Genomic DNA, 15,917 nt, shown 5'->3' with positions numbered 1-15,917 from the left:
TGGGAATTAGTCCCTAGGCCCTCTAGTATTTTCATTATTGGAACTGTTTTTAGAAATAAAATTGATGCAAATTGGAATATCGTTGGCAATTAAGCTTGACTTATAGCTCAAGGTTAATGTCGGGAGGGAAGGTATAGACTATGAAGAAACTTTTGCACTAGATTAGAAGCTATTAGAATGTTACTCGCTTTTAATTCTTACGAAAATTTTATATTGTATCAAATGGATGCGAAAAGTGCATTCTTAAATGGTTATATTATGGAGGAAGTTTATGTAGAACAACCTCCCGTATTTGGAAATTTTTATTTTCCGCCGATGCATATAAGTTTTAAAAGGCTCTTGATGGCTTAAAACAAGCTCCAACTTGGTACGATAGACTTGTTAATTTTCTCAGTGGGAATGATTTTAAAATGAGTAAACTCGACACTACTCTTATTGTTAAAATTAAAGAAATTGATAGGCTACTAATCGTTCTTTATATCAAGAGAGTTGATGAGTATGATGGGAGGGCTCAGTTTCTTTCTTGGAATTCAAATCAAACAACTCAAAACGGTATCTTCATAAATAAGAGAAATACACTAAAGATTTACTCAAAAGATTCAAGTTCAACGAAGGTAAGATTGCAAAAACTCCAATGAGCACATCCACTAAGCTTGACAAGGATGAAAAAGGTAAATGTGTGGATATTAAATCTTATAGAGGTACGATTCGGTCGCCAGTAGACCCGATATTATGTTCAGTGTATGTTTTTGTGCTAGGTTTCAATCTTGTCCTAGAGCATCTCATTTACATGCAATTAAAAGAATATTTAAATATTTGCTTGAGACTATTAACTTAGGAGCGTAGTATCATAGAAAGGCTGAGTTTAAATTGTTAGGATATTCTTATGCGGATTTTGCTAGAAATTTACTTGATCGTAAAAGTACCGGTGGAACTCGTCAATTTCATGGCAGTTCATTAGTTTCTTGGTTTAGTAAAAAGCAAAATTTGGTTGCCTTAGCTACTACCGAAGCGGAATATATTACGGTTGCCAGTTGTTGTGCTCAAATTCTTTGGATGAAACAAACTATTGGGGATTTTTTATTAAAATTTGATAGTGTGCCAATATTTTGTGATACTATTATGCCGTCAATTTAACCAAAAATCATATTCATCGTTCTTAAAACTAAACATATTGACTTGGACATCATTGTATTAGAGAGCAGGTACAAAATTGACATATTATTCTTGATTTTGTAAGCTTTACTAATCAATTAGCTGATATTTTCACCAATCCAATAAATTTTTTAAAAAATAGGCTTAAGTTTGGTATTATTAGTTGTGATATATGTTGCTGAATTTTATAATCTTGTTTATAATTTTTGAAAGCATATTCTGCGAGAGCCATTATGTCATTCTTAATTTATCATTTTTCAATTGTTCTTTTTTATGATTCCAAAGCGGATGAAAATTAAGAAAGATATGTTCTAAGTTTGTTGTTTTGTAATTTATGAATCACTTCGTTGTTGTGATGTTTCATAATTTATTGAGGCATAAATACAGAGGGAGAATATGCTCTTGAGTGAATTTCAAGTACGAAATTTATGATAATACATTAAAATGCATCGATATTATTATTTGGACATGTATTATTTAGGTTTATGAATTTCCTACCATCTTTCTTGAAATCATCTTTAAAAAAAAAAAGCTATGGTTGGCTTTTGGCCCACGGTCTAATTAATTGATGTTTTGATGATAACAAACCTACACTCTCATAATCTAATTAATTATGTTTTGATGATAACAAACCTATACTTAATTATTAACAAACTATCTGTATTTTGAATCGTATATGTAAGGTTGAGAATAACGATTTCAACCCCTTTTTCAATCACTCAAATCAGAGAAAAAACGAAGAAGTTGCAGTCGAAAAAAGATACGTGACGTGATAATGTGACGGTAAAATTGACATTATGGACCAATCAAAGTATGACATTTATTTCAGGAGTATCAAAGGGTGGAGTTTCAATTTACTTTTTAAAAAATAGAAATAAAATTACTTATACATCCTATATAATTTGAATTATAAAAAATATTTTTAAAAAATTCTAAATTCAAATTGATTTTTATTATTTTTATACTATATTATATTATTATATTATTATATTTTAAAAAAACAAAAAATAAATAAAGTTGTTTTTTTTTGTTTGGTACAGTATTAATAACTATTTTTGCCACTTCTCTTAAACTCGTTCTCTTCTCTATATTATAACACATCATTTCCATGATTTCTTTACTAGAGTGTCCAGGGTGACTCTCCGTCTTAGTTGAGTGATCAAATTATGAATCTACTGTTCTTTTTAGAGAGTTGCGGTGTGTTACTGCAAAATTCAAATACTTGTACCGGTTTGATCATAAGTCGTGGAAATAATTGAGTTTGCTCTTGAACTCGTAAAAAGAGTTGTGTAACGGTTGGGCTCTTATTCGGGGAAAGAGTAAAGTTTGTTCCGGCTTTGAAGTAGTTGGTCGAGTTTGACTAACCTACTTAAAAAACTATGGTGTTATATTTTTTAAGTCTTTCCTGTTTTATCTCGAAATTGTTCTATTGGTTTATTGCATGTTCTAAGTTTTTCATAATTGCTTAGGGTATTTATTAAACTATTCTATTGTAATTATCATCTTCTACTCATTTTTTTTTTATCCTAGTTAGAGAATTTTTTTTTATGGATTATACGTATAAAGGGTGGTGCGAGTGGTGATTTGGAAGGGATAAGAATGGCCCCCGACCCCTTTCTGGTTGCGGTGGGCTGAATGGCCACGACCCCTTTCCGGTTGCGGCGGCCTAAATGGCCCCCAATCCCTTTCCGGTTGCGGCCGCCTGAATGGCCCCAGGCCCCTTTCCGATTGCGGCAGCCTGAATGGCCCTAGGCCCTTTTCCGATTGCGGCGGCCTGTATGGCCCCAGGCCCCTTTCCGGTTGCAGCCTGGATGGCGCCCCTTTCCGTTTGCGGCCTGGATGGCCCCTTTCCAGTTGCGGCGGCCTGAATGGCACCTTTCCCGTTGTGGCGGCCTGAATGACACACTTCCCGTTGCACCGGCCTGAATGGCACCTTCCCCATTGCGGCCTGAATGGCACCTGCGGCCTGTATGGTACCTTTCCTGTTTCAGCCTGAATGGAAATTTTTTTAGAGCAATAAAAAAAATCGAAGAGAGTTATATGCTTTTAAATGGTGAAAATAATAAACCGAATGTGGTAACTTATTCTTTCAAGAAAACACGATAGACATTTATACATGTGATCCATAACTATTGTTGAACCATTTGAAAGTATTGAAATTTAACATTAATTAGAGTGGGAAGGGAGGAGTGGGAAGGGAGAGCACTGAGAGATGAATATGAACCATGTCGAAAAAGTTAGATGGGGGAGAATAATGAAAAATGATGATATATAGAAGATTGAAATTATGAGGATGAATATAAAAATATATAGAAGAAAGGGAGAGAGAGGTAGAATTAATAGTTAACTCTCCCATTGATTGTTAATAACGAGAAACATAAGTGGGATAGAAAATGTTATCTTCGTAGCGTTTAAATAGGATAGGTTAAACCAACCAACTAATTTCAAAAAAAATAAGAGACTATTAACTAAATCTAGTAAATATATTTATACCACAAAATATATTCTCTAAATATATTTATATCTTAATAATTAACTCAAACTCTATGAAAAAAAAACAACTAAAAAGAAAAATAAGAAACAAAATAAAAATATGTGAATTTGAGATTCCTAATTTTAGAAAATAATGCAATAAATTTCATCTCATCAATTTTAGTTTTTAAAATAAACTAATCATTTTTAATGATTAAATTGAAAAAAAAATACAATAAGAATTATTAGATTATAACATGTAACGGTAGGCTTCGCAAGAGACTCAAGTCACCGACCATTACTTACTCACATGAAAATAAGTAAAAATGAGTAAAATTTAAAACTTTTGAACGTATATGAAAATACATAAAATTTAGATTAAGTACGATGTCGTTCGAAAACATATCACAAACTGAAGATTCACACAACACACACACAAAAGAACATGACACTAATAGTCCATGAAATCTAGAAATACAAACTGAACATAAAAAGGTTCGTAAGTAAAACATATCAATAGGCCACATGACACTAATCTAGCCCAAAACTCCATAAACCCTAGCTCGTGTGTTTCTCCACCTCGTCCGTTCCATCAAGCCTCATCTAAAAGCAAATTTAGAGTAGTAGGGATGAGTACCTAAAATATACTCTGTAAGCAGTTTCTTGGTAGTTCATAGTTTGCTATCGAGCTATGTTAATCTTAATTAGTTCATTGAGGGTCTTATTTTCATTAGGTGGTTTGAATCCCCAAAATAGGCATTTCCTAGGCTACACCCTAGGTTTACTCATTCTATTTCTTGGTTTTCGGTCTCATATGGACCTCCAGCCCTCTAAGTATTCTTAGGTTCTCTAGGTTTCCAAGTTAGTCGTTTCTGCTAGTCTCTCATCATCATCATATCTCAAAGCCCTCGAGGTGCAACCTCGGTATAGATCTCATAGGGATCATGCATGTTAAGGTTCGACCAACTCTAAAGTGCAACCGTTCACCCCTACCACTCACAATGAGTTCACCAAAAGAAAGCTAACTGGAAAACTTCCTAATCATCCCCACATGGGACAAATCATATATCATAAAACATCATATGTCAGTTCTATGGTTATTCGGACCCCTGACAATCGAGTCAGATTTACGGTGAGGGGTTAGTTGGTGAATCCCTATCGTCCTCATATAACTGCATAAATGACATGCATGAACAATAATCATAACCAACTCATAAGGTACAGTTGTAGACCTCTGCCGCTCATGGCAAGCTCACTACAGGAAGCTAACTGGGAAACTTCACACTAGTCCCCACATGGTACAATTATAAATCATATACTATTATAAGCCAGTTCTATAGTAATCCCTTATAATTGAATCTAGTTCACAATTAGGAGTTAGTTGACTAATCCCAAACTGTCCTCATATAACTGCCTACATCATAAACATATGAAATAGAGACATAGCATAGTGATCTAAACATGATACCTAGTTATGACTTTCAGTTCATAAAGTAGTGCATACGCGTTTCATTAGACATACATAATCACATTCAGCATGTGCCATCTTAACTCATTGTATGCTCAAATTCCTAGGATATGTTTCTTATATCATACTTGGTTGCATACTAAGAGCTTAGTTACATCCAAGGTTCCGAGGTTCCACTCACGTGAAAAACATGACACTTTTTGTTGGTATTTTTGTGGGGAGGGTTCCAAAATTTACCAAACTCCTCAAATAAGTCCTACATTGGTGTAAACTAAGAAAAACCATGAAAACAGTGCCAAAATCGGAGTTAAAACAGGTGAATTACTCAAAAGGGGCAAAATCGGCCCAATTAAGCCAAGCCGGGCCTGGCCTAGCCGCAACCTGGGTCGCGCGCGTTGTGTTGGGCCACACAAGGCGCAGGCCCACGTTCGACTAGCGCTAGTTGTTGTTTTTTAAATAACAGAACGTTATATATATATATATATGCATGGTTGAGAATCACCATCTTTGAAATATTCGCTAACAAAAAGCAATTCTTTTATTTTTTTTCTTAGCATCGATCCATGCACATCTTAGAAGAGTGCTAAGCCAACTTAAACTGAGTTGGGCACTTGCGAGTAGTCGTCACTCCATCTTTATCGAAGCACAATGTGATCTCATACAATTGACTGTTTTTAGTCATCATATTGATGTTGCAGTGGAGGTCTGGCTTCTTTCCTATTGCGGCCTGAATGACACCTTCAATGACATGATATTGGTGGAATGTGTTGACGGTCGGGCCGAGTTTGGCGACGTTCAAAATGGCCGTCGTATTTGGGGTTTGTAGGAATGTTCAAAGCTGTTTGGAAATATTGAACCAGTTTAAAAATATTCTCGGAACATGTTACATATTTATCTCATTGGCATATCAAATAAGCAAGTCGAAAGTGGTTTAAGTGCATCAAATGTCTCAATGAAAAACGTGGTCTATTTGATAGTGATCCATTTATAGGAAGGAGAAATCAAAAAGTAAAACCGTCTTAATTTTCACCTTGTTAAAATAAACCATGACGTTACTTTTAAAAGTTAAACAATTAATTTTAACTGAATTTATAAAATTTTAAAATTAAAATCCATATTTAACTCCATATATACAAATTGATGGTATATTTGGAGGACATTTGAGACCATGACTTTTGAATTATATGTGGAAGAAATGTGAAAAAAAAAATTGGAGTTAAGTTGTTTAGAGCAATAAAGAAATGGAGAGTTATATGCATTTAAAGGGAGAAAAAAAAACTCTCATACACCATGTGGCACTTTGTTTTTTCGAGAAAATACTGTAGACATTTATATATATGGTCAGTGGCTATTGTTGAACCATTTGAAATTTATATATATAGTCAATGGTTATTGTTGAACCATTTGAAAGTATTGAAATTGAGCCTTTACAAACAAGATTAAAAAACAAGATTAAAAAACAAGATTAAAGTGGAGAGAGAGCCGAAGAGATGAATGCTAGCCATAATAAAAAGAGTTAGAGGGAGAGAATAATGAAAAAGGATAGTTTATAGAAGATTAAAATTTTGAAGATGAAATGACAAATATATAGAAAAAATGGAGGGAAGAGTAGAATTAATGATTCACTCTCCCATTCATCGTCCATAACCGTTGAGGACAAGAAATATAGGCGGAATCGAAAATGTTATCTTCATTAATGTTTACAACGTTTAGAATAGGATACAAACAATCAACTAATGAAAAAAAAAAACAAGAGACTACTAACCAAATCCTGAAAAATAGGATACAATATAGACTATTAATAATAAAATAAAATATACTATTAACCAATTCATACAAATAACGAAAAAAAAAGAACCCTCTCATATATATATTATAACTAACTATTATACCATAAAATATACCCTAAATATATTTATATCTTAATAATAACTCAAAAAAGAAAAATAAAGAAATAAAATCAACTAAAAACGGAAAAATAAGGAACAAAATAAGTGTTTAGTCCTTTTAGAAAAATTTGTGAATTTGAGATTCTAATTTTAGAAAAAATGCAACAAAATTTCATCCCAATTTTAAATTCTAAGTAAACATCATTTTAGTTTTTAAAATAAAGTAATCATTTTTATAATCAAATTGAAAAAAAAAATACATTAATAATTATTAGATGATAATATGTAACGACCTGCTTTGCGAGGGACTCAAATCACGGACAATTACTTACTCACATGAAAATAAGTAAAAATGCGTCAAATTTAAAACTTTTAAACATATATGCAAATATAGAAAATTTAGATTAAGTACGACGTTTGAAAACATATCACAAACTGAAGACTCACATGACACACACAAAAGAACTGACACTAGTAGTCCATGAAATCCAGAAATACAAACTAAACATAAAAGTTTTGTAAGTAAAACATATCAATAGGTCACATGACACGATCTAGCCCAAAACTCCATAGACCCTAGCTCGTGTGCGTCTCCACCTCAAACGCTCCATCAAACCTCATCTAGAAGAAAATCCAGAGTAGCAGGGATGAGTATCTAAAATATACGCAGTAAGTAGCTTCTTAGTAGTTCATAGTTCATTACCGAGTTTTGCTAATCTTTGTTAGTTCATTCGGTGTCTTATTCTCATTAGGGGGTTTGGTTCCCAAAATAGGCATTTCCTAGGCTACACCCTAAGTTTACTCATTCTATTTTTTGGTTTTCGATCCCATCTGGACCTCCAGCCCTCTGAGTATTCTTAGGTTCTCTAGGTCTCCTAGTTAGTCGTTTCTGCTAGTCTCTCATCATCATCATATCTCAGAGTCCTCGAGATGCAACCTCGATAGAGATTTCACAAGGATCAAGCATGTTAAGGTTTGATCAACTCTAAAGTGCAACTGTGCGCTCTACCACTCACGACGGGTTCACTAAAAGAAAGCTAACGGGAAAACTTCCTTGTGGGGACTAATGGTCCTCACAGGGCCCAAATCATATATCATAAAACATCATATGTCAGTTCTATGGTTATTCGGATCCCTGACAATCGAGTCAGGTTTACGGTGAGGGGTTAGTTGGCGAATCCCTATCATCCTCGTATAACCACATAAATCACATGCATGAACAATAATCATAACCAACTCATAAGGTACAGCTGTGGACCTCTACTGCTTGTGGCAGGCTTACTACAGGAAGCTAACAGGGAAACTTCGCAGTAGTCCCCACATGATACAATCATAAATCGTAAACTATCATAAGCCAATTTTATAGTTATCCGGACCTCTGACAATCGAGTCAAGTTCACAATTAGGAGTTAGTTGGCGAACCCCTTACTGTTTTCGTATAACCGCATATATCATAAACATATGAAATAGAGATATAGCATATCGACCTAGTTATGAATTTTAATTCATAAGACAATGCATACGCGTTTCAGTAGACCTACATAATCACATTCAACATGTGTCATCTCAACTCATTCTATGCTCAAATTCCTAGGATATGCTTCTTATATCATACTTTCTTGCATATTAAGAGCATAGTTACATCCAAGGTTCCGATGTGCCACTTACCTGAAAAGTGTGGTACTTTTTGTTCTCATTTATGTCTCTAGAGGGTTCCAAAAGTTACCAAACTCCGCCAATAAGTCCTACATTGGTGAAAAATACCGTGTCAAAATCGGAGTTAAAACTAGTGAATTACTCAAAGGGGCCAAACTGGCCCAATTAAGCCGTGCTGGGCCAGGCTGCAACCCAAGTTGCGCCCGCCGCCTTGAGCCATGCGAGAGTTACATGCTTTTGAATGGAGAAAAAAAAAAAAAACTCTCATCTCATATATGGCAGCATGTGTTACCTTGTTATTTAGAGAAAATTTTGTTTCTTGTCAAACAAGTTTGACATCGATAGTTGCTTAGCCAAATACCATGAATAGTGAATTTCGTTGGAGGTGGCCTAAAACACAGTAGTCATTTATACGTGTGGTTGTTGAACCACTTGAAAGCATTGAGATTGAGCATTTACAAACAATATCAAAGTAGAGGGAGGGAGAGCACGAATAGATGAATATTAGCCAGGATAGAAAGAGTTAAAAGATGGGAAGAATAATGAAAATGATGTATGTGTGGTGTGCCCAATATGTCATACTTAAAATTCTTCAAGCAACTTATGTGTGGTGTGTCCTTCCTTTTCTTCCCTAACGTGTTTTCTTTTTTGACGTTCTTTCTCATACCAAAATGCATCATCGAAAAGTATGTTCCCGACATAAAATCGATCGTTGGCAATAGTAATGGTAAAACCATGTTTAGAACAAGCTGGCGTTGGGAGAAGATGCTTGTTCTCCCCACAACAAATGTTGTTGTTGGAAAAAATGTGTTTGATTTTCGTTAATATATGCCTTTTTGAAAGGGTATTATAAGACGCTTTATTGGTTAATATTCATACATACGTATGTGTGATATCCATGAGGCAGTTAAGGATAGGGAATCATTTCCCATCCCACGAAATTCTCCATATATATATAATCAAAATGCACCCGTGTTAAATGGACATTTCTAATGTGTATATTAGGTTACAATATCATCACTAGCCCAATAATAATATGAATCTTTCGTGTATGAGCCCATTATATATTTATTTTCGAGCCAGTTATATATTTATTTTAGGAAAATGATTTAGGTATTCTAGAAATAAAGATAGCACGATATATTAAGAAAAAATTTGAGAAATTTTAGGAATAAATTGTCTTCCCTATGCTATGAAGACCCATCCACCCTAGGTTTTCAATATTATTATACATCGTATCTTGTAATGTCTTCTCGATTGATTAAGTGTGCGAATGTTTCCACAAAAATTTGTGTTCAATAATCGATTATCAGATAGATCGGTAAGAAATATGGTCAAGTCAGTCTCCAAGGCAGAAGAATATTATATATATACACATAACTACATATCTACATAACTAGTGGTAGGTCATTAGTCATAGATTGTATATTTGATAAGTTTGTGTCTAAACACCAATATGATATGTTAATTTAAAAGACTATGAAATTTTTCTATTTATTTTGTTAAAAATGAGTACTTTAATATGTGTACTAGTTCTACTAGGGTTGTCCATTAACAACATCAGCTAAATGTTGCACGATCACTTATTGCCCCTGATGGTTGCAAGGTCAATTCTTGCAACTATATAAAGTAATTTTAGTTAGGAGTGTTTCAACGATCCTAAATTTCTATTTACTTAGAGTCGCTATTAACGTTTCATCCTAAGCTCATATGTGGAATATAACTCTTAAAATGACGTTAGTTATAGCATAAATTTCGAAGAATACTTAAAATAACTTCATGGTCTTATGTGTTTCTCTACAAAATTTTGATATGGATCTGATAAATTGAAACAAACAAGATAAGCAAACAAACAGAAGAACAACGACCCTTGCTACTCATTGGGTTGGTTCGCGAACCTAAGACATGAATTTGTAGATTTAAACTTATCTAAACTTGAAAATTCATATGTGATTCTCTTTCATCTTGTAAATCGAAGTCAAAATAACAAGTACCATACACGGATGGAAGCCCTTTTATCGGAAGAACATTGGTCATATGAGTTTTAATATTGTAACAAATCACTTGTCCTTCGTTAGCATCCATTAAAAGTTCATCCGAATTCACAAACAACAATGGCTTCTGGACTCCAAAAATAGGACCAATTATCAATAGTTTTGACCATGAAACGACATCTTTCTCCATCTTCCAAATGTCAAAGGTTTTTCCATTCCCTGTTACCGGATAGTGAAATATAACAATTGATCCATTCAAAATCCCCATACTTATATACTTCTCATCCTCCTCGGCTACATTGTTCGGTACTGAAATTTCGCCAAAAATTTCTTCGCTCATGTCGAACGTGTGTATAATATTAGTTCCTCCTTCTTTGAATGCCCACCAATAATATGTTCCTTCATGATGCATCTCATAAGGAAATGACCCCGATACAACCCCACAAATAGGAGATTCAATTTCCCTCCATCTTTCTTTCCTCAAATCAATTTCCACTCTATATGTGAAATCAGTTTCTCCGTATTTGTTCCCAAATTCTACAACCCTAACCACTTTGAAATCTCTAGACTTGGAATCGTATCCGAATCCAACCGCATTTGTGGCTGAATAATCAATGTCATAGACATCCCCAAAATGAAGAATTGATAACGGGAGCTTATGAAACTTTTCGGTCATCATATTAAAGAGGAAAATAACCCTATCGTTGGAAAGACAAAACAAGCCATGTGAATACCCACAAATATTAAAACACGCACAATCTCTGAATGGACTATGGAGATCGCAAATGGACATAGATCGACCAGGGGTGAGGGAAAACTTGAGGATGGAGGGTATATACGTAAAGTTTTCAGAATTGACCATCACCTTTCGCTCCATAAGAATACATTTATCTTGAAACGAAAAATTTATAGGATCGTTGATTAGAGCGTACCAAAATTTGCACACCGATTTTAATTGAAATAGTGACTCTGACGGAAGTCTCGATAGAATTTCGATCAACAACATCGTGGAGAGATCTTTTAGAGTTGCCATTGAAGTTTTATTCGATGATCTCTTCATTGTCACATAAGGAAGAGGTGAATGCAAGAATGAACGTGCTGTCATTTTCTTTTTTAGTTTTTTCTGCAAACAAAATAATAATTAAATAAAAAAACAAAATTTCCAAAATTAGATAATTTTTAACACTAAAATAATAGATTTTTAATACTAAAATAATAATGATAACAATAATGAAGAATCATAAAGTTACCAAAATTAAAAGAAAAATACACTTTTAATACTAAAATAACAATAAAAAAATTAATAAACTTTCCAAAATATGATTTTTTTTTTAATTTCTTCTCGTACGTTATTATCTTCCAAGGAATAATAATATATTTTTAATATTAAAGTAATAATAATAAACTTTAAAAAATTTAAAAAGAAAATAGAAAGACAAAAGATAGAAACCTAAATTTTTTTTGTGTTTTTTTCCATGAGTTTTTTCTAATAGTTATTTGATTTCTCTCGACCTTCCATTCTATTAAACAAACAACATCTCTTAAAATTCAAATTCTAAAAAATTTCAAAGCGATGATGTTACAAAATTAATAAACATGAGCTTGTAGGGTAAGATGTGAGATCCTATCTAGTTCGGAAGGAGAATGAATTATTTTTTTATAAGAGTGTGGAAACCTCTCTGTAGCAGACGCATTTTAAAAACCTTGAGCGAAAGGCCGAAAGTGAGAGCACAAAGAATACAATATCTGCTAGCAGTGGGCTTGAGCCGTTACAAATGGTATCAAAGTCATATACCGAGCGATGTGCCAGCGAGGAGGCTTAGCCCCGTAGGGGAATTGATACGAGGCAGTATGCCAACAAGAACGCTGAGCCCCGAAGGGGAGTGGATTGTGTTAAGATCACACAACAATGCACACATTCGATCTAGATGAATACAAAGAACATGATAGGAAAAATGCAAGGAGAATATTGGCTAAAGATTTATATTGACGACTGCAAGTATGTATATACAAAGAATACATTTTCAAACTCAGAAATATATATATATGGTTTAGCTTACTATATACAGTTTTACCAAATATAACCATATACTATATATAACTATTTACGGTAATATAATATATATATATATATATAGCTATTTACCTATATTTATGACAATTTACCTTCTATGTCATTTACTAAATATAGCTTTATTACGTATAATCGTTGATTAACTTATAAATAAACCGCAGTCTCCATAAACTATATATATATATATATAGCTATTTACCTATATTTATGACAATTTGCCTTCTATGTCATTTACTAAATATAGCTTTATTACGTATAATCGTTGATTAACTTATAAATAAACTGCAGTCTCCATAAACTATGTATATATATATAGCTATTTACCTATATTTATGACAATTTACCTTCTATGTCATTTACTAAATATAGCTTTATTACGTATAATCGTTGATTAACTTATAAATAAACCGCAGTCTCCATGAACTAATAGAATGGGGTCCCACATCGATTGGAGCTAGGTTCGGAAGGGGTGGATTGTGAGATCAAACATCGGTTGGGGAGGAGAACGAAGCATTTTTTATAAAACTGTGAAAACCTCTCCCTAGCAGACGTTTTTTAAAAACCTTGAGGTGAAGCCTGACTCCAAAGAGGTAGATTGTGAGATCTCCCATCGGTGAGAGACGAGAACGAAACATTCTTTATAAGGGTGTAGAAACCTCTACTAGGAAATGCATTTAAAAAACTTTGAGCGAAAGAGCCAAAGAAAACAATATTTACTAGCGGTTGACTTGGCCGTTACATAAGATATAGTGTTAAGTATCACAATCATACACGGTCAATATTCATAACACGATTGTACAGTACTTATTCTCATCCTCGAATAAGTCAGTCAACTAAAATTCGGGTCACCATGTAACAGTTACAAAAAAAAAATTGTCCAAGTCACGAGAAAAGGTGCGAGAATTTCGGGTCGGGTACCTTCGAGAAGAGAGAGAAAACTCTCGTGAATTCACAGCGTACATGGGTGAAGAAGATGCAACCCATGGATCCGGGTCGGGTACCCATCTACAACCCTATATTCAACCCAGCCCCTCAACTCTTTACCCAGCCCACCTGTAGTGACCCACTCGGCCCTACAACACAAACACCTGGCCCAGACAACTTAGAGGCCTAGATCCAAATCCAGTAAATTCAGCTCACTGCAACCTGAGACCACCAGCTGACCTCATAACCCACGCCTCAACCTGAAACGTTATCGCGCACGCGTCAGCTCCTTCTAGTGCCACGTGTTGTGCAGTAGACATCGACTCCTTCGACTTACGTATCTCAGTCGGCTCGACTCAACTTCTCGACGTGCTATAAGAAAATTTCACCCAATTCCTCCTTTTCGACCGTCCTTCAAGCTGATTTCAACCTTAGTGAAGGCGAAAAAGGTCGGTGGGATGCTAAATTTCTAAGTCTCAAGTTAAATTAGATTAAGAAATTAGGGTTTGTTCTATAGGAGATATCTCGGCGACACGTGGAATAAGATTTGAAGGACGAGCTCAAGCAAATATTTTAAGAAGAACGTCGGCCAAAGCCAAGCTAGTAAGTGGCCTAAATATTAGTTCGATTAGAAATTATTTCATGTATGATGACATGTGTGTCCCGTAGATTTGCACATGTCATATGTTTGTTATATATGAAATGTTATGAAACGATATGTTTGTGATATGATATGATTGTGAATATGATATGTTTGACGATATGATGCATATTGTTACATGCTTTATGATATGATATATGCATTGTAACGGCCTAAGCCCATCACTACCAAATATTGTTCTTTTAGGGCTTTCTCATTCTGGCTTTCCCTCAATGTTTTTAAAACGTGTCTGCTAGGGAGAGGTTTCCACACCCTTGTAAATAATGTTTTGTTCTCCTCACAAAATGATGTGGGATCTCACATTTCACTCTCTTTAGGGGTCCAGCGTCCACGCTGGCACTCGCTCACTTCTCTAATCGATGTGAGACCCCCCAATCCATCCCCCTTCGGAGCCCATCGTGTAACAACCTTAGATTTCTACTAACCTAAAGTCACTACCGTCATCATAACATACTCTCTTATGCATAAATAAACATTTAAAACTTCATCATAAAACACTGTCATGGACTTACGTGTTCGAAAACATCTTTAAAACAACGTAACAAAATACTAAATAAAATATTAAAAGTAAAACATCCTATACTAACCTAAAGTCAAAGAAATAAAATTTCACTATCCTATGCATATGTCATAGTCTTGACTTTGATGTCGTCGTCAGCCATATAGGGGTGTTTTGCCTTTCTGTGAAATAAGTAGTACACAACTTAAGTATTTTAAGAAATACTCCGTAAGTGACCCCACTATTGGAGTCAGGGAATGCAAACACATGCAATTTATGTTTAGAGACCTATCGTTAAAACCATCATGGAGGTGGCCTCGAGTCCGGACAAAATTGGATTGTAGTACTTCCCTACATACAATCCACACGTGCGAGTGTGAATCTCCAGACAGTTTGCACCCCCTGGACCCATCATAATCAAGTTAGTTGTTTGTAGCTAGACGTCCGGAGGTCAGTAAACCTCCGAGTATCATGCAAGGCATGATGATCATCATCATCATAGTGTTCGCGTCCCTGCTCATTATCATAAATGGGGAAGTAACCCAACGTATATGAACACATAATATGCATGAGGCTCCAATAGTTTTCATCTTAAATTATTTTTAAGACACAACTCTATACATCATTCACATATTATCCTAAGTAACATGCATGTATTGTCCTTCGTAATTTCTTCATCATTAGCATCATATAGGGTTATGTCTTGGAAAACTCTTCGTCACAATGCATCATGACATTTAGTACATGCACATTATCTTAATATGGAATATCATCATATTAAGTCGTCTCATCATCATGCATCTTACATCCTCATGTTATCATGCATCATTGTCATCATGTTATCATCCATCATCATCATGTCACATATCATATCATATCATCATCATATAACATCATTACGTTATCATATAACATCATCACATCATCAAACAACATCATCATATCATCATATAATTCAACACATCATCATACAACATTATCATATCATCATAATACATAAAACATAAATGACACGTGCAAGGGCCACTAGACACATATCGTTATACATAAGATAAATCTTCCGACTGAGCCGATAATAAGACACTTACCTGATTAGCTTCGGCTGATGTCATCAATTTATCCTTA

The 15,917-nt window shown here is 34.5% G+C and overlaps 1 protein-coding gene across 1 annotated transcript; it reads right to left on the bottom strand.

Moving 5' to 3' along the window:
- Positions 1–10,569: 10,569 nt before the first annotated feature.
- Positions 10,570–11,667, bottom strand: LOC111449868 (F-box protein CPR30-like). The gene has a single exon (XM_023089961.1). The coding sequence runs from the start codon at positions 11,665–11,667 to the stop codon at positions 10,570–10,572; it is 1,098 nt and encodes a 365-aa protein (XP_022945729.1).
- Positions 11,668–15,917: the final 4,250 nt, after the last annotated feature.

Source organism: Cucurbita moschata, unplaced genomic scaffold, assembly GCF_002738365.1.
Source record: "Cucurbita moschata cultivar Rifu unplaced genomic scaffold, Cmos_1.0 Cmo_Scf00011, whole genome shotgun sequence".
NCBI classification, from domain to species: Eukaryota; Viridiplantae; Streptophyta; class Magnoliopsida; order Cucurbitales; family Cucurbitaceae; genus Cucurbita; species Cucurbita moschata.
Note: the sequence above shows the minus strand (reverse complement) of the source record. Positions and strands in the feature narration are given on the sequence as shown.